Source organism: Solea solea, chromosome 8, assembly GCF_958295425.1.
Source record: "Solea solea chromosome 8, fSolSol10.1, whole genome shotgun sequence".
NCBI classification, from domain to species: Eukaryota; Metazoa; Chordata; class Actinopteri; order Pleuronectiformes; family Soleidae; genus Solea; species Solea solea.
Window position 1 is genome coordinate 27,238,451 of NC_081141.1, and position 20,809 is coordinate 27,259,259.

Here is a 20,809-nt window from a genome sequence, read left to right on the forward strand (position 1 = left end):
CGTTTTTCACCGATTTTGGATGACATACTATACTATGACTTCTTTGACCGATTTTGGACAACATACTATACTATGACTTTTTTGACCGATTTTGGATGACGTACTATACTATGACGTGTTGGTGTCATTAAGGAGGACATCTTAAGGAAAGGATCTATGTGTTTAGTGTAGTGGTTAGCACACATGCCCTTGGAACAAGAAAGTCAAGGTTCAATCCCTGGTTGGAACATTTCTGCAAGTGCTTTGGAAGACATACTATACTATGACTTTCTTGACCGATTTTGGACGACATACTATACTATGACTTTTTCGTCACATTTTGGACGACATACTAACCTATGACTTTTTTGTCACATTTTGGACGTCATACTAACCTATGACGTTTTTGTCAAATTTTGGACAACATACTATACTATGACTTTTTTGTCACATTTTGGACGACATACTATAGTATGACTTTTTGGTCACATTTTGGACGACAAACTATACTATGACTTTCTTGACCCATTTTGGACGACATACTATACTATGACTTTTTTGACCGATCTTGGACGTCATACTATACTATGACTTTTTTGACCGATTTTGAACGTCATACTATACTATGACTTTTTTGACCGATTTTGGACGACATACTATACTATGACTTTTTCGTCACATTTTGGACGACATACTATACTATGACTTTTTTGACCCATTTTGGACGACATACTAACCTATGACTTTTTTGTCAAATTTTGAACAACATACTATAGTATGACTTTTTTGTCACATTTTGGACGACATACTATACTATGACTTTCTTGACCCATTTTGGACGACGTACTATACTATGACTTTTTTGTACGATTTTGGACGACATACTATACTATGACTTTTTTGACCGATTTTGGACGACATACTAAAGTATGACTTTTTTGTCACATTTTGGATGACATACTAAAGTATGACTTTTGTCACATTTTGGATGACATACTAAAGTATGACTTTTGTCACATTTTGGACGACATACTAACCTATGACTTTTTTGTCACATTTTGGACGACATAGTAACCTATGACTTTTTTGACCAATCTTGGACGTCATACTATACTATGACTTTTTTGACCGATTTTGAACGTCATACTATACAATGACTTTTTTGACCGATTTTGGACGACATACTATACTATGACGTTTTTGACCGATTTTGGACGACATACTATACTATGACTTTTTTGACCGATTTTGGAAGACATACTATACTATGGCATTTTTGACCGATTTTGGACGACATACTATACTATGACTTTTTTGACCGATTTTGGACGACATACTATACTATGACTTTTTCACCGATTTTGGACGTCATACTATACTATGATTTATTTCACCGATTTTGGACGACATACTAAAGTATGACTTTTTTGACCCATTTCGGACGACATACTAACCTATGACTTTTTTGTCACATTTTGGACGACATACTATACTATGACGTGTTGGTGTCATAAAGGAGGACATCTTAAGGAAAGGATCTATGTGTTTAGTGTAGTGGTTAGCACACATGCCCTTGGAACAAGAAAGTCAAGGTTCAATCCCTGGTTGGAACATTTCTGCAAGCATTTTGGAAGACATACTATACTATGACTTTCTTGACCGATTTTGGACGACATACTATACTATGACTTTTTCGTCACATTTTGGACGACATACTATAGTATGACTTTTTTGTCACATTTTGGACGACATACTATACTATGACTTTCTTGACCCATTTTGGACGACATACTATACTATGACTTTTTTGACCGATTTTGAACGTCATACTAACCTATGACTTTTTTTCAAATTTTGGACGACATACTAACCTATGACTTTTTTGACCGATTTTGGACGACATACTATACTATGACTTTTTCACCGATTTTGGACGTCATACTATACTATGACTTTTTTCACCGATTTTGGACGACATACTAAAGTATGACTTTTTTGTCACATTTTGGATGACATACTAAAGTATGACTTTTGTCACATTTTGGACGACATACTAACCTATGACTTTTTTGTCACATTTTGGACGACATAGTAACCTATGACTCTTTTGACCAATCTTGGACGTCATACTAACCTATGACTTTTTTTCAAATTTTGGGCGACATACTAACCTATGACTTTTTTGACCGATTTTGGACGACATACTATACTATGACTTTTTCACCGATTTTGGACGTCATACTATACTATGACTTTTTTCACCGATTTTGGACGACATACTAAAGTATGACTTTTTTGTCACATTTTGGATGACATACTAAAGTATGACTTTTGTCACATTTTGGACGACATACTAACCTATGACTTTTTTGTCACATTTTGGACGACATAGTAACCTATGACTTTTTTGACCAATCTTGGACGTCATACTATACTATGACTTTTTTGACCGATTTTGGACGACATACTATACTATGACTTTTTCACCGATTTTGGACGTCATACTATACTATGATTTATTTCACCGATTTTGGACGACATACTAAAGTATGACTTTTTTGACCCATTTTGGACGACATACTAACCTATGACTTTTTTGTCACATTTTGGACGACATACTATACTATGACGTGTTGGTGTCATAAAGGAGGACATCTTAAGGAAAGGATCTATGTGTTTAGTGTAGTGGTTAGCACACATGCCCTTGGAACAAGAAAGTCAAGGTTCAATCCCTGGTTGGAACATTTCTGCAAGCATTTTGGAAGACATACTATACTATGACTTTCTTGACCGATTTTGGACGACATACTATACTATGACTTTTTCGTCACATTTTGGACGGCATACTAACCTATGACTTTTTTGTCACATTTTGGACGTCATACTATACTATGACTTTTTTGACCAATCTTGGCCGTCATACTATACTATGACTTTTTTGACCGATTTTGGACGACATACTATACTATGACTTTTCCGTCACATTTTGGACGACATACTATACTATGACTTTTTTTACCCATTTTGGACGACATACTAACCTATGACTTTTTTGTCAAATTTTGGACAACATACTATAGTATGACTTTTTTGTCACATTTTGGACGACATACTAACCTATGACGTTTTTGTCAAATTTTGGACAACATACTATACTATGACTTTTTTGTCACATTTTGGACGACATACTAACCTATGACTTTTTTTCAAATTTTGGACGACATACTATAGTATGACTTTTTGGTCACATTTTGGACGACAAACTATACTATGACTTTCTTGACCGATCTTGGACGTCATACTATACTATGACTTTTTTGACCGATTTTGAACGTCATACTATACTATGACTTTTTTGACCAATTTTGGACGACATACTATACTATGACTTTTTCGTCACATTTTGGACGACATACTAAACTATGACTTTTTTGACCCATTTTGGACGACATACTAACCTATGACTTTTTTGTCAAATTTTGAACAACATACTATAGTATGACTTTTTTGTCACATTTTGGATGACATACTATACTATGACTTTCTTGACCCATTTTGGACGACGTACTATACTATGACTTTTTTGACCCATTTTGGACGACATACTATACTATGACTTTTTTGACCAATTTTGGATGACATACTATACTATGACTTTTTTGACCCATTTTGACGTGTTGGTGTCATTAAGGAGGACATCTTAAGGAAAGGATCTATGTGTTTAGTGTAGTGGTTAGCACACATGCCCTTGGAACAAGAAAGTCAATGTTCAATCCCTGGTTGGAACATTTCTGCAAGCGTTTTGGAAGACATACTATACTATGACTTTCTTGACCGATTTTGGACGACATACTATACTATGACTTTTTCGTCACATTTTGGACGACATACTAACCTATGACTTTTTTTCAAATTTTGGACGACATACTATAGTATGACTTTTTGGTCACATTTTGGACGACAAACTATACTATGACTTTCTTGACCGATCTTGGACGTCATACTATACTATGACTTTTTTGACCGATTTTGAACGTCATACTATACTATGACTTTTTTGACCAATTTTGGACGACATACTATACTATGACTTTTTCGTCACATTTTGGACGACATACTATACTATGACTTTTTTGACCCATTTTGGACGACATACTAACCTATGACTTTTTTGTCAAATTTTGAACAACATACTATAGTATGACTTTTTTGTCACATTTTGGATGACATACTATACTATGACTTTCTTGACCCATTTTGGACGACGTACTATACTATGACTTTTTTGACCCATTTTGGACGACATACTATACTATGACTTTTTTGACCAATTTTGGATGACATACTATACTATGACTTTTTTGACCCATTTTGACGTGTTGGTGTCATTAAGGAGGACATCTTAAGGAAAGGATCTATGTGTTTAGTGTAGTGGTTAGCACACATGCCCTTGGAACAAGAAAGTCAATGTTCAATCCCTGGTTGGAACATTTCTGCAAGCGTTTTGGAAGACATACTATACTATGACTTTCTTGACCGATTTTGGACGACATACTATACTATGACTTTTTCGTCACATTTTGGACGACATACTAACCTATGACTTTTTTGTCACATTTTGGACGTCATACTATAGTATGACTTTTTTGACCAATCTTGGACGTCATACTATACTATGACTTTTTTGACCGATTTTGAACGTCATACTATACTATGACTTTTTTGACCGATTTTGGACGACATACTATACTATGACTTTTCCGTCACATTTTGGACGACATACTATACTATGACTTTTTTGACCCATTTTGGACGACATACTAACCTATGACGTTTTTGTCAAATTTTGGACAACATACTATACTGTGACTTTTTTGTCACATTTTGGACGACATACTATAGTATGACTTTTTGGTGACATTTTGGACGACAAACTATACTATGACTTTCTTGACCCATTTTGGACGACATACTATACTATGACTTTTTTGACCGATTTTGGACGTCATACTATACTATGACTTTTTTGACCGATTTTGGACGACATACTATACTATGACTTTTTTGTCACATTTTGGACGACATACTAACCTATGACTTTTTTGACCCATTTTGGACGACATACTAACCTATGACTTTTTTGTCAAATTTTGAACAACATACTATAGTATGACTTTTTTGTCACATTTTGGACGACATACTATACTATGACTTTCTTGACCCATTTTGGATGACATACTATACTATGACTTTTTTGACCGATTTTGAACGTCATACTAACCTATGACTTTTTTTCAAATTTTGGACGACATACTAACCTATGACTTTTTTGACTGATTTTGGACGACATACTATACTATGACTTTTTCACCGATTTTGGACGTCATACTATACTATGACTTTTTTCACCGATTTTGGACGACATACTAAAGTATGACTTTTTTGTCACATTTTGGATGACATACTAAAGTATGACTTTTGTCACATTTTGGACGACATACTAACCTATGACTTTTTTGTCACATTTTGGACGACATAGTAACCTATGACTTTTTTGACCAATCTTGGACGTCATACTAACCTATGACTTTTTTTCAAATTTTGGACGACATACTAACCTATGACTTTTTTGACCGATTTTGGACGACATACTATACTATGACTTTTTCACCGATTTTGGACGTCATACTATACTATGACTTTTTTCACCGATTTTGGACGACATACTAAAGTATGACTTTTTTGTCACATTTTGGATGACATACTAAAGTATGACTTTTGTCACATTTTGGACGACATACTAACCTATGACTTTTTTGTCACATTTTGGACGACATAGTAACCTATGACTTTTTTGACCAATCTTGGACGTCATACTATACTATGACGTTTTTGACCGATTTTGGACGACATACTATACTATGGCATTTTTGACCGATTTTGGACGACATACTATACTATGACTTTTTTGACCGATTTTGGACGACATACTATACTATGACTTTTTCACCGATTTTGGACGTCATACTATACTATGATTTATTTCACCGATTTTGGACGACATACTAAAGTATGACTTTTTTGACCCATTTTGGACGACATACTAACCTATGAGTTTTTTGTCACATTTTGGACGACGTACTATACTATGACGTTTTTCACCGATTTTGGACGACATACTATACTATGACGTGTTGGTGTCATAAAGGAGGACATCTTAAGGAAAGGATCTATGTGTTTAGTGTAGTGGTTAGCACACATGCCCTTGGAACAAGAAAGTCAAGGTTCAATCCCTGGTTGGTACATTTCTGCAAGCATTTTGGAAGACATACTATACTATGACTTTCTTGACCGATTTTGGACGTCATACTATACTATGACTTTTTTGACCGATTTTGAACGTCATACTATACTATGACTTTTTTGACCGATTTTGGACGACATACTATATATACTATGACTTTTTCGTCACATTTTGGACGACATACTATACTATGACTTTTTTGACCCATTTTGGACGACATACTAACCTATGACTTTTTTGTCAAATTTTGGACAACATACTATAGTATGACTTTTTTGTCACATTTTGGACGACATACTAACCTATGACTTTTTGGTCACATTTTGGACGACAAACTATACTATGACTTTCTTGACCCATTTTGGACGACATACTAACCTATGACTTTTTTGTCAAATTTTGGACAACATACTATAGTATGACTTTTTTTCAAATTTTGGACGACATACTAACCTATGACTTTTTTGACCGATTTTGGACGTCATACTATACTATGACTTTTTTCACCGATTTTGGACGATATACTAAAGTAAGACTTTTTTGTCACATTTTGGATGACATACTAAAGTATGACTTTTGTCACATTTTGGACGACATACTATACTATGACTTTTTTGACCGATTTTGAACGTCATACTATACTATGACTTTTTTGACCGATTTTGATGACATACTAACCTATGACTTTTTTGTCACATTTTGGACGACATACTAACCTATGACTTTTTTGTCACATTTTGGACGACATACTATACCATGACTTTTTTGACTGATTTTGGACGTCATACTATACTATGACTTTTTTGACCGATTTTGGACGACATACTATACTATGACTTTTTTGTCACATTTTGGACGACATACTTACCTATGACTTTTTTGACCCATTTTGGACGACATACTAACCTATGACTTTTTTTGTCAAATTTTGGACAACACACTATAGTATGACTTTTTTGTCACATTTTGGACAACATGCTAACCTATGACTTTCGTCAAATTTTGGACGATATACTCACCTATGACTTTTTTGTCACCCTTTGGACGACATACTAAAGTATGACATTTTTGTTAAAATTTGGACGACATACTTAAGTATGAAATTTTTGTCACATTTTGGACGACATACTAAAGTATGAGTTTTTTGTCAAAATTTGGACGACATATAAAGTATGACTTTTCTGTGACTTTTTGGACGACATACTAACCTATGACTTTTTTGTCACATTTTGGACAACATACTATACTATGGTGTTTTGGTGACATCATACTATGTCTTCTGTCAACATTGTTGGTGTGGTGGTTAGTACTCTTGCCTTTGACACACAAGATCCAGGTTCAAGCCCTGGTTGGAACAAGTGCTCTCTAGTCACATTTGGACGTCATACTAACCTATGACTTTTTTGTCACATTTTGGACGTCATACTATAGTATGACTTTTTTGACCAATCTTGGATACATACTATACTATGACCTTTTTGACCAATTTTCAACGTCATACTATACTATGACTTTTTTGACCGATTTTGAACGTCATACTATACTATGACTTTTTTGACCGATTTTGATGATATACTAACCTATGACTTTTTTGTCACATTTTGGACGACATACTAACCTATGACTTTTTTGTCACATTTCGGACGACATACTATACCATGACTTTTTTGACTGATTTTGGACGTCATACTATACTATGACTTTTTGACCGATTTTGGACGACATACTAACGTAGACTTTTTTTGTCACATTTTGGACGACATAGTAACCTATGACTTTTTTGTCACATTTTGGACGACATACTATAGTATGACTTTTTTGACCAATCTTGGACGTCATACTATACTATGACTTTTTTGACCGATTTTGGACGACATACTATACTATGACTTTTTTGTCACATTTTGGACGACATACTTACCTATGACTTTTTTGACCCATTTTGGACGACATACTAACCTATGACTTTTTTGTCAAATTTTGGACGACATACTTACCTATGACTTTTTTGACCCATTTTGGACGACATACTAACCTATGACTTTTTTGTCAAATTTTGGACAACATACTATAGTATGACTTTTTTGTCACATTTTGGACGACATACTATACCATGACTTTTTTGACTGATTTTGGACGTCATACTATACTATGACTTTTTTGACCGATTTTGGACGACATACTATACTATGACTTATTTGTCACATTTTGGACGACATACTTACCTATGACTTTTTTGACCCATTTTGGACGACATACTAACCTATGACTTTTTTTGTCAAATTTTGGACAACACACTATAGTATGACTTTTTTGTCACATTTTGGACAACATGCTAACCTATGACTTTTTCGTCAAATTTTGGACGATATACTCACCTATGACTTTTTTGTCACCCTTTGGACGACATACTAAAGTATGACATTTTTGTTAAAATTTGGACGACATACTTAAGTATGAAATTTTTGTCACATTTTGGACGACATACTAAAGTATGAGTTTTTTGTCACATTTTGGACAACACACTATAGTATGACTTTTTTGTCACATTTTGGACAACATGCTAACCTATGACTTTTTCGTCAAATTTTGGACGATATACTCACCTATGACTTTTTTGTCACCCTTTGGACGACATACTAAAGTATGACATTTTTGTTAAAATTTGGACGACATACTTAAGTATGAAATTTTTGTCACATTTTGGACGACATACTAAAGTATGAGTTTTTTGTCACATTTTGGACAACACACTATAGTATGACTTTTTTGTCACATTTTGGACAACATGCTAACCTATGACTTTTTCGTCAAATTTTGGACGATATACTCACCTATGACTTTTTTGTCACCCTTTGGACGACATACTAAAGTATGACATTTTTGTTAAAATTTGGACGACATACTTAAGTATGAAATTTTTGTCACATTTTGGACGACATACTAAAGTATGAGTTTTTTGTCACATTTTGGACAACATACTAAAGTATGAGTTTTTGGTGACTTTTTGGACGACATACTAAAGTATGACTTTTTTGTCAAAATTTGGACGACATATTAAAGTATGACTTTTCTGTGACTTTTTGGACGACATACTAAAGTATGACTTTTTTGTCAAAATTTGGACGACATATTCAAGTATGACTTTTTTGTCACATTTTGGACGACATACTAACCTATGACTTTTTTGTCAAATTTTGGACAACATACTATACTATGACTTTTTTGTCACATTTTGGACAACATACTATACTATGGTGTTTTGGTGACATCATACTATGTCTTCTGTCAACATTGTTGGTGTGGTGGTTAGTACTCTTGCCTTTGACACACAAGATCCAGGTTCAAGCCCTGGTTGGAACAAGTGCTCTCTAGTCACATTTGGACGTCATACTAACCTATGACTTTTTTGTCACATTTTGGACGTCATACTATAGTATGACTTTTTTGACCAATCTTGGATACATACTATACTATGACCTTTTTGACCAATTTTGAACGTCATACTATACTATGACTTTTTTGACCGATTTTGAACGTCATACTATACTATGACTTTTTTGACCGATTTTGATGACATACTAACCTATGACGTTTTTGTCACATTTTGGACGACTTACCAAAGTATGACTGTTTGGTGATTTTTAGGACATCACCCTAAAGTATGACTTTTTTGTCACATTTTGGACAACATGCTAACCTATGACTTTTTCGTCAAAATTTGGACGACATTAAAGTAGACTTTTCTGTGACTTTTTGGACGACATACTAAAGTATGACTTTTTTGTCAAAATTTAGACGACATACTTAAGTATAACATTTTTGTTAAAATTTGGACGACATACTTAAGTATGAAATTTTTGTTCAAAATTTGGACGACATACTTAAGTATGACTTTTTGGTGATTTTTAGGACATCACCCTAAAGTATGACTTTTTTGTCACATTTTGGACGACATACTAAAGTATGAGTTTTTGGTGACTTTTTGGACGACATACTAAAGTATGACTTTTTTGTCACATTTTGGACAACATGCTAACCTATGACTTTTTCGTCAAATTTTGGACGATATACTCACCTATGACTTTTTTGTCACATTTTGGACGACATACTAAAGTATGAGTTTTTGGTGACTTTTTGGACGACATACTAAATTGTGACTTTTTTGTCAAAATTTGGACGACATTAAAGTAGACTTTTCTGTGACTTTTTGGACGACATAATAAAGTATGACTTTTTTGTCAAAATTTAGACGACATACTTAAGTATGACATTTTTGTTAAAATTTGGACGACATACTTAAGTATGAAATTTTTGTTAAAATTTGGACGACATACTAAAGTATGACTTTTTGGACATCATACTAAAGTATGACCTTTTTGTCAAAATCTTAGACGACATACCAAAGTATGTTTTTTTGGTGACTTTTTGGACATCATACTAAAGTATGACTTTTTGGTCAAATTTTGGATGACATTTTAAATACTTCTATTAAATATAGAAAGAGCACATTGACTTCATATGCTCATCTGGAACAAACACTTGAACAAACACGTAAAAATGACGACCAGTGAACAAAGCAAAGCTTTGGTTGCTTCGTAACTCTGACCTTTATTAGAACTGAACACATTGTTTCTCAAGCTCAGTTCACTGTAAACTGTTCTTATACATCATCATGTACATAATCATGTACCCTCAGAAAACAGAGGGCCACAGTTTGATAGCACCATTGTAAAAACTTTAAAATACAATTACACAGGATTCAAAAACACTAACATGTACAAACATACAAGTGTAAAAACCTCAACTTTAAACGCAAGACGTTACTAACGTGTTTAGAATACACAAAGGTGGTGCCTGTGACAGAATGGAATTCAGCTCTTTTGTTTCCTTGTAAAGACAATGAATGAATGAATATGATGCAGTGAGAGGATGTAACGACAGTCCCTTATTAAGACTCATGGAGAGAAAACACAGTGCCTCCGCAAGGAAAGATGACACTGAAGTGTCATATAAGACTATTTTAACATTTTTAACAACTAGTTTTTATTTCTATCTATTAAATTTAGAATTTTGACGTTATTCTCATAATTCTGACTCTTTATTTTTTGCTGAATTTTTTTCTCAGAATTCTGGGGTTAAATTTCGAATTCTAACTTTTCTTTCTTCGAAATTCAGTTTCTCAGAATTCCTGAAATCTGGCTTTCCTCTCTGAATTTTGACTTTTCCCCTAAGAATTATACATTTAATCTTACAATTCTGTTTCACTTTTTGCTGAGAATTCTGAGATTAAATTCAGACTTTTTCCCAAAGATTATGCCTTTTTTTCTCCGAGTTCGGAGCTTAAATTTAGAATTCTGACTTTCATCTGAGAATTTAGACTTTCTTCTTTTTTTCTTCTTAAGTTTTCACAAAAAATGTTTCCTCTATCCTCTTGACAGTACAAATTATTGGGTCAAAATTGAATAAAAGTCCTAAAACTTTACATTTTCACTTAGAATTAATTAAAATAAAAAGGAAATATCACATTTTAAAAGCTGTATATACAGTTTTACAAATACAAGAATTCCTAGGATTACAACATTATAAAATAATAACAATAATAAGAAGAAAGTAAAATTAAATGGACTTATTTTGGCACAAATCTGCCCTTATTCTCATTTTAGTACAGACTTTCAAGGATATGCAGTTATTTTTCAGGGAAATGACAGAATACATCTGATAAAACTTGCAAGAAGGATTATGTGAAAGAGTAAATTAATACCAATATAATCTGTGGTTAAAGGTTTCAAGTCTGTTTAAAGTCTGGTTTGGTGAGGTCACAACTGTTTACGGATGTTTTAGACGCACAATGTCGCTGCTCATTTTTGCAAAAGAAGAAAACGTGTGTAATATTTACATTTACAACAATTTGAAGAACAAAAAACACACAGAGGTTTTGTATTTGTAAAGCAAAGGGAGTTTGACTCGTGTGAAATCATCATCATCAATCAACATGATGAGCAAAGATTAAACTTCTGGCAGCTGGAAAATTCTCTTTTTAAATACAGTAGGTGAAAAGATTTCAAAATTAGCTTGCAAAAACAAAATATTGCTACATGTCACAGCAAGAGTTTATGAACAACAGGACAAATGGCAGGGGACACAAAATAAAACATTTTCTCATGATTCTGACGTTTTTTCGTCACAATCCCAAGATTATGTTTATAATTCTGATTTTATAGTCACATATTTCTGACTTTTATTCTCAGAATTCTGACTTTAATCTCATGAGTCTGACTTTTTCCCTCGGATAAAGCTGATTAAATTTTAAATTCTGACTTTTTTTTCTCTGAATCCTGATTTAATCTCATATCTCTGACTTTTTTCCTCAGAACTCCAAGATTATATTTATAATTCGGACTTTTTAGTTAAATCTCAAAATTCTGACTTTTTTCTCCTCAATATTCTGACTCTTTTTCTTTTTTTCTCTGAATCCTGACTTTAATTTAATTTCTGACTTAAATCTCATGATTCTGGACTTTTTCCCCTTACAATTCTGATATTACAGTTAGAATTCTGAGTTTCTCTTTTTAAATACAGTACATGTAAAGATTTTAGACACAAGCTTAGCTTAGATTAGCTTGCAAAAACAAAAATATTGTATAGGAAATATGATAGGAAAATGAAGGAGTTATGGACAAAGAACAATTAGACAAAAGGCAGAGGACACAAAATGATCTGAATTTTATGAACTGTAATTATTGACAAAAACACTTTAGTTTATTCTGTGTATACGCTGAAATTGAGCCTGGACCAGGCAGAACTCAAAACTCACCTGTGAGGATAAGAAATCGTGTGTAGAAGAAGATTAATACTGCATTTATCTTCACATGAAAATCATTCGTGCTGTTGTTTATCAATGATTTCGCGACACAGATGTCCCAAACTGTGCCGACGTGGAGCTCCGAACAAACAAAACAAAAACGCTGTCGTGGGACAAGAAGCTGCACTTTAGTAGCTGCCACTTCCCGTCAAAGAGATTCGAAACACAGAGAAGTGAGAGGGTGAAGAAGTGTTTGTCCTGTTTGGACAGGCGGAGAAATCAAATATTCTACTAAAAAAAGAAGCTGCTGCTGCTGCACAAATGAAGGGAAAAGAGAATTAAACTAGGACCATGTTCTTCTTGCAAGAAGGTGAGATCCTCCACCAGTGGAGCTGTGAAGAGTTTTACTCCGTATTTTAGTGAACTCCTCTTCCTCTGCTTTATTTTGTCTTTACCTGTGGGTCACCTGGTTGTTGAGGAGTCCTGGAAACGTCAGTTCTGTTTCTGGACTTATTGAGCCACCTGGAGCGGAGCGGAGCAGACGCACAGTCACACACTTTCACCTCTGACACATGTCAAAGTTAAACGTTGAAAAATGTTGATCCGTGTTTGCCAAAACTCAAAATGAGTGGAGCAAAGGAAGCGGAACATATTCACATTTATGAAGCTTAAAAAGTAAATAATTAAGGTCTTTTGAACTAAATTAAGTGACTCGTCCTATGAATTGGCAAATTTAGTTTGAATGAACTTATTTTGTAAAAAATTCTGCTGAGTCATGGCTCGGCGAGCTCTTACCGTTGTGGCAGCCGTACGTCCACACGCGCTGGCCGTTGTAACGGAATCTGCATTTCACGATATTGTTGGTGTAATCCGACTCCGGCACCTCGTAGTTTGGATTAATCACGATCTGTGAGAAAGAGTAAGAAGCACAGCTGTTTATGAAATGTCACTCTGGTGTTTTAAGTAAGAACGGTGGCCTGGAAGTGCAAAGTATTATTACAAAACATTAAAATAGGGGCGGAGCCACGAACTGTCATTAATTCTTAAACATTCCATTACGTTAAAACATACAGAGGCTATAAGAATGTGCAACATAGAGTGTCTTGTATCCTTTTTTTCCAGCAACAACCAACAGACAATCTGATGAAAATATGAATTTTTTATATTTTCATCAACTTTCTAAACAAAAAGCACTAAAATGTTTTTAAAAAATCTGTTTCAATTTGTGAAATTTGGAAAAATGTCACAGTTCAAAGGTCACACACAACAAAAATAAAATAAAAACGGTGACTTCTGCGTAATTACTGCTACGCCCGCTTTCTTTAAAAAAAAAATATGGGATTTAAAATGACTCATAACTTTGACTCAACAACACCTAAGAAGAAGAATACCAAGTCCATATAAGGAGTTGTGTATTATTCCCGTGCCATGTGAGTAACAAAAGTGGGTCAAAGGTCACCTGAAAGATATAATCTCCAGGTATGAGGTCACTGATGTCGACCCACTGACAGTCGATGTCGTGTCTGTACGTGTCCCAGCAGCCCACGGTGATGCCCTGCTCTCCAAAGTTCTCACATTCATACCTCTTCTCAATCCCTGCAACAACACAACAAACACATATTTATAAGCACTTTTATTAACGGTCATTCACATTAAATCCAGATGTTGGATTAAATATGATTATTTTCCACATTAACAATGATATAATGCTGTAGGAGGTTGGTGGACTCTGTTTGAGAGTTTCATTAAATAATTAAAACACGTTTATCTGATTTGTCAGCTTCTTAAGTGTGAATATTTCCTGCTTTCTTTGCTCCATATAACAAAGAAATGCTGAAAAGTTCATCTTTTTTGTTTGTGGACTAAATAAGACATTTAAGAATCATCATTATTTCAAGATTTGGGGAAAAAACTGACATTTATGGACCAAACGATTACTCGAATGGAGAAAATACTCAACAGATTAGTCGATTAAGAAAATAATAAGTTAGTTGCAGTCTACAGAAACTCTTCAGGGATCATTGTCCAAGGTTATATTGCAAAAATAATTGGATTGAGAGTCATTGTGTGTGGTTTTGTGTGTAAATACGTCTTGTAAATTGTCAAAATGTATGTTTAGTGTTGGACTATCTTAAAAATGTCAAAAGTCAATGAATCTCGATGAACGACTTTGTTATATTTGAAATTGGGTCACACAATCCATTGTTAAAATAAATATATTGCTAAATGAGGCATTAAAAGCCCATTATTGTAGTTAATTTGTGTCTTTCTGACCTTCATCACACTCGGAGTCCTCCAGACAGAAACTGGCTTTGTGTCCCTCAGCGACTTTGGTCCCGTTGAGACTGTACAGGTCGTAGTGAGTGAACACCTCCATGCTGTGATAATGTCTGCAAACACAAAACACACACATGTGTTTGTGGTTGTTTAACAAACAAAACACTCACACACAAATACGTCTAATCCCTGTTTAAGAATGAGATGAGATTATTGTAGTTTATCAAAAAGGAAATAAAGAAAAGTTTTTCTTTAACTTGCGATAAATAAAATATTTGAATCTTTATATAAGATTTCACACTTGTTTCTCTCCGATTGTGCTTGTAACCAAGTTTTAAAAGTCACTAAATGAAGAAATACAAATTTATATTTAGTGATTTTAGCCAGGATTGGACTGATACTGGCTATAATATCGGCTCATCCCGATCAAAACAGCGCCATCTTGGCCGGAAACTGTGTGTTACAGCAGCGAATATACTGTAGGTCAGGTCATTTGTCTTATTAAAGGTTGTTTTTAATGAAAAGTGAAGCTGGAAACACAGAAACACAGAACTTTGAGATGTTCTGAGATGTATCTTTAAGAAAAGAAAGAATTAAAATCAGCCAAACAAAACAGAATCAGCCGCATTAGCCATAAAACCCCCCATATTAATTAATCTGTACTTGGTTCTTTTTCAGTAATCCATGACTAAATAAATCATCAGCTTGAGTGTTATTTTTTAAAGTTTTCTAATTTTTCAGCTTCTTAAAAGTGAATATTTCATTCAAACTGAATCATTCAAGACATTTTTGAGGTTTGAAAAATACTTTTCATCAACATTTCCTGACGTTTTCTGATATTTTAGGCACCAAACGAATCCTTGATTAATGGAGAAAACAATGGACAAATGAATTCATCTCATCCTCTATCACTTTATCCTCCCAAATCTGCATGTTTTTGGACTTTAGAACCCGGAGAACACGCAAACTCTTCTTGCTGCTTGACAGATTCATTGATAACTCTGCTCAGGTGTCAGTCTTTTCATCCAAATTGTGCAAAGAAAACAAAACATGCCCTTATCCAAAACCACGTGTCTTCAAATGTTGAACTATTCCTTTAAAAGCAAATAAATTTGGTGGAACTCTACTGTAAACCAGTGTTTGTCGCTCTGGCTCTGACCTGTGACAGTCGTGCCACACCCACGACTCTCTGCTGGCTTTGGGCTTGAAGTCCGACTGTCCGTTGTTGTGGATCTGCGAGGAGAAGCGCAGCAGGCGGCGGTACGAGTTGGCCGGCACCTGACTGGACGTGGCCGCCAGGCAGTTCTCCTCGTACGCACACTGCAGCATGAACATGGGCCTGTCCTCCATGTAGGTGGTCTCCTCCACCACCTGAGGGTTCAGCACCAGGTCTGGAGCCGCTGTGGATTTAGACAAAGACAGGATTAAATTTACTGGCCAAAAAAAGTCTTCTGTTGTAAATATTTTCTTTATATTTCATTGCTCCAGACAACAAAGAAATCATTAAAAACTAAATAATTCATCATTTCCAGGTTTGACAAACACTGATCAACATTTTTTTATGTTACCTGACATTTTATGGACCAAACGATTACTCGGTTAATCGTGATAATAATTGTTAGTTGCAGCTCTAGTGTGTACACCCACAACACTTTAATAACTCAGTTACTCTAAACCTGTTTTTGACTCTCTGTCACACATTTATCTCTGGAATCCTGCACAGAAATTAAAGTTTTTTTTATTTAAGAAGAGCAGAACCAACCAAGAACCAACTCTCTACATCACGACTGTGGTTATAACTATCATTTTGTGGAGTTGTTTGGATCTACTGGGCCTTCAGGAACCAAAGCATGCCAAAAATGTAGGACCAGGACTGCAAATAATGATTGTTTTCATAAACGATTCATCCGTTGATTATTATCTTGATTAATCGATTAGTTGTTTGGTCCATAAAATGTCAGAAAATGCTCTTTGAGATGTGTATGAAATGTTATTATAAATAGAAGCTTCTGTCCTTGGTAATATTGTGGACATTGTATGCATATTTTATGCATATTGAGTTGCACCAGGTTCAAATATGACAAAAAACAATTGACCAAACATTTTAGTTTGTAGAGTAAAAAGGTTATTGATAGTACTTCTTTCTTTTTATTGTCCTTTTATGCACTTTTTGACGTGACAAATCTGCTGTTCACTGACTGTGGGAAAATGTCTGAGTTGATCATAGAATTAAAGAGCCCTGATGAAGATTAGATGTAGATCTTACTCTCCGAGCACGAGACTCCGGCGGCGAAGCGTCCTCCTCCTTTGGCGCAGCTGAGGTGAGCTCCGTGGTGCAGACAGTGGGACAGGGACATCTCGGTGCCAGAGCAGCGGACGCCACTCATCACCACCGCGTCTGCACCCACCTGTCCAGGCCAGTACCACGTCTCCTGATGGGAGGGAAAAAACACACAAACCGCTCAAATATCATCGTCAACACTGTAGACTTGTATCCGTCTTTTCTCAAATGTGTATGAAAACATGCAAATAACAATTAGATTACATTCAATCAGATTTTTTGGGGGGGACAAATTTGTTTATTTGTATACTGTATGTTTTAAATAACAAAGAATGATATTAAGTTTTACAGATATGGCTGTAATTCTAACACAATAGTGAGTCTCCATATAGAAAGATTGGTAAACATGGTTTTCGATGATGAAAATCCATTATAGGTCTCCAGAGTGATCACTAAATCATGTATAAAATAAAATAAAATAAAATGCACAATATATCAGGTGCTTCTCCATAAAGACCACTAGATGGCGCCCCTTGTCTATCTACAGCATTGTGGAGTAAGCAACAACAGTGATGATATTCTCATAGATCATACATAGATTATAACTTAGAAATTGTTCACATATATATATATATACTATACTGTATATAGCGAAGCTATTGTCGTTTATCGTGTTTTCATATTAATAGCATTTACTAGTCTTTATTTCCTTACCTTATTTCTACTTTCTACAAAAACTGAAGCTTTAAATCCAGTCTGTATGATAAATATGGGGATGTCATGCTGAGCATTTAGGCTTCACAGTATTGCCTTTGACATAGAAACTAGAGGAGCTGGGGATCAAACCCCCGACCTGCACTACTTTCTGAGCCACAGTCGCCCTCAGAGGATTGTAATCTGAGGCAAAAATCTCACCGTCTGCTAATGAAAACATGTTAGTAACTGATGACTGGACCACCGTCATTTAATGTAGATCAAATCAGGAGGAGACACTGAAGCTAAAAGTTCAGGATGTGGCAGGATTTTATTTTTACACCATGTCTAACGTTCACCGCTCTATCTTACATAGGGTATTTAGGAACTTGGAGGAGTTTGGAGGTTTGTTTTGGCATCAACGTGGACGTTCCAGTGCAACTGGCACTTAGTTGTCTCCTCCTCTGCACGTCCACATTCCCAACGTGAATGGAAACAAGTCTGATTTCATGGATTTCCTTCAATTATATATTGTTATTTGAATTTTTCTAACCCAAAACAAAACACCTGGATGACCAGTGTGTGTGGTCTGCCCTGAAAGTCAGTAATTAAGTAATAAGATTGTATTATGCTATAAACAACCAAAATAGTGTTTTATAATAGTCTGTTTTTAGACTTATTTTAAAATGAGCAAACTATTAGGTCAGAAATCTTTTTGCCATTGAAAAACAGTGTCTATTTTAAGTATTTTTAAGCACATTCAAACCTTGAAAACACTAAAGTCCCAGTACTTAAGCTGATATCACACATCTGTACACACACCCTGCGTGAAGTTTAACGAAACCTTAAAACATTTAAGAAAATTAAAGTAAATAAAAAAAAAACTCATACCTGGAAAGCGTTGCTGGCGAAGCCCAGGCCCAGCTGTCTGCACACCACCATGGCCTCCATGGTTCCCCAGCCCTCACCGCACACCGTCCCCCACACCAGAGAACCGTTCTTCTCCATCAGCACCTCCACGCGACCCTCGTAGGGGTTACGACCTCCACTGAGACGCAGCTGAGAAATACAACAGTACATGAGGACTAAATCCAGTGGAGAACGTTTTAGAAAACGTTTAACAGGCCGAAAATAAGGAAAAATAAAGGGATGGATATCAAGAATCTGTATTAGTAACTGCCTGGACAAAAACATAGTACGATCAATATTAATGTTGCATTCATTTTAACTTAGCATTAGAACATATGATATGGAGTCAGAAGACAGTAGCGAAATTTAGCGAAGCATTTTCCACTTCCCAACCATCTGCTAATAACAACGCAAAATGGCCAACAAGTGCTAGAAAGTTCCATTTGGAGTAAACAGGTTAACACTAACAACTACACAAAACACAACAGTCTATAAACGTACATACAGTGCCGCTTCTTTTGACTCTTTTAGCAAAGCTAACGTTACTTAAAGCTAACATGCTGCTGCTAACAGAACTGCAGTCGGGCTCTGATGCTAATAGAAGGTGGAAGCTAACACTCCTCATATGTCTTTTATTGTGAAACTTCACTACAGTGGAATCTATCTAATCTAAGTCCCTAGCCTCTGATGCTAAGATACTATCTATCTATGAGGTACTATCTTCCTCAAAGATCTCCACTACACCTTTGTGTATACCAAATATAGGATGGAGAAATAGAAATAGTATCAATAACTAAATCCTAAGGATATCCATCCCTGTTGGTCAGAGTATGTAAAGTTTTGATTCAAGCTGAGACCGACCCGCTCCTGGAAGCCCATCGCAGGAATGTTACACCTGACGGCAGAGTCCTCCTCGTGGCTGCAGCCCAGAAACTCTTTGTTGAAGGAGCACTCTGTGATGGACTTCTCAAATCCTGTGCACTCCACCTCGTTCATGTGCACCGGGCCCATTCCTGAAAATCACAACAAAAAAAAAAGCTTCCTAGCTACATTAGATGCCACGTCATTGCTGTAGTAATTCATCAAATCAGTTTATTTATCTATTTTTTGTAAAAAAAAAAGGCACTTTTTAAGTCACTACACTGTAAAGTGATGTTTCTCTAAGACGTTTGAGGCCAAAATATGATAACTTTATTTGTAAAAACCTACAGATCATGAAGAATTATGCCTTTTAGAAAACCTGGTTTGTTTCATCCAGTCACATGTATAAATACAGCGGTGTATCATCTGCATAGCAATCAATATTTATGTCGTAATGAAGCACTAAAGGAAGTATAGGAGTATAGGGCCAAGCATTGAGCCTTGTGGAACTCCATAATTCATTTTTGTTAACATGAACAAAGTGGAATCTCTATCAGTTACTTAAAATGATGCTCCTTGGACATTGTCATTCTTACAATTGGGATTTCTAAACAACAAAAAACAAAGTACTTGTGTCTCTATTTCCCTGCACCAATACATATCTTTTCTATCTGAATCTGTGACAGGAGAGTGAGCTACT

The 20,809-nt window shown here is 35.2% G+C and overlaps 1 protein-coding gene across 1 annotated transcript in view; it reads right to left on the reverse strand.

The window, feature by feature from the left end:
* Positions 1–10,856: 10,856 nt before the first annotated feature.
* loxl2b (lysyl oxidase-like 2b) overlaps positions 10,857–20,809 on the reverse strand; it is a 36,780-nt gene continuing 26,827 nt past the window's right edge. The window contains exons 7-14 of the mRNA XM_058636670.1: positions 20,110–20,261; positions 19,231–19,398; positions 17,632–17,797; positions 16,525–16,765; positions 15,363–15,478; positions 14,548–14,684; positions 13,884–13,995; positions 10,857–13,610 (exon numbers count right to left, since the gene is read on the reverse strand). Coding sequence (XP_058492653.1) covers positions 13,540–13,610; positions 13,884–13,995; positions 14,548–14,684; positions 15,363–15,478; positions 16,525–16,765; positions 17,632–17,797; positions 19,231–19,398; positions 20,110–20,261 — 1,163 coding nt within the window. The 3' untranslated portion in view covers positions 10,857–13,539. The remainder of the gene's footprint in view (positions 13,611–13,883; positions 13,996–14,547; positions 14,685–15,362; positions 15,479–16,524; positions 16,766–17,631; positions 17,798–19,230; positions 19,399–20,109; positions 20,262–20,809) is intronic.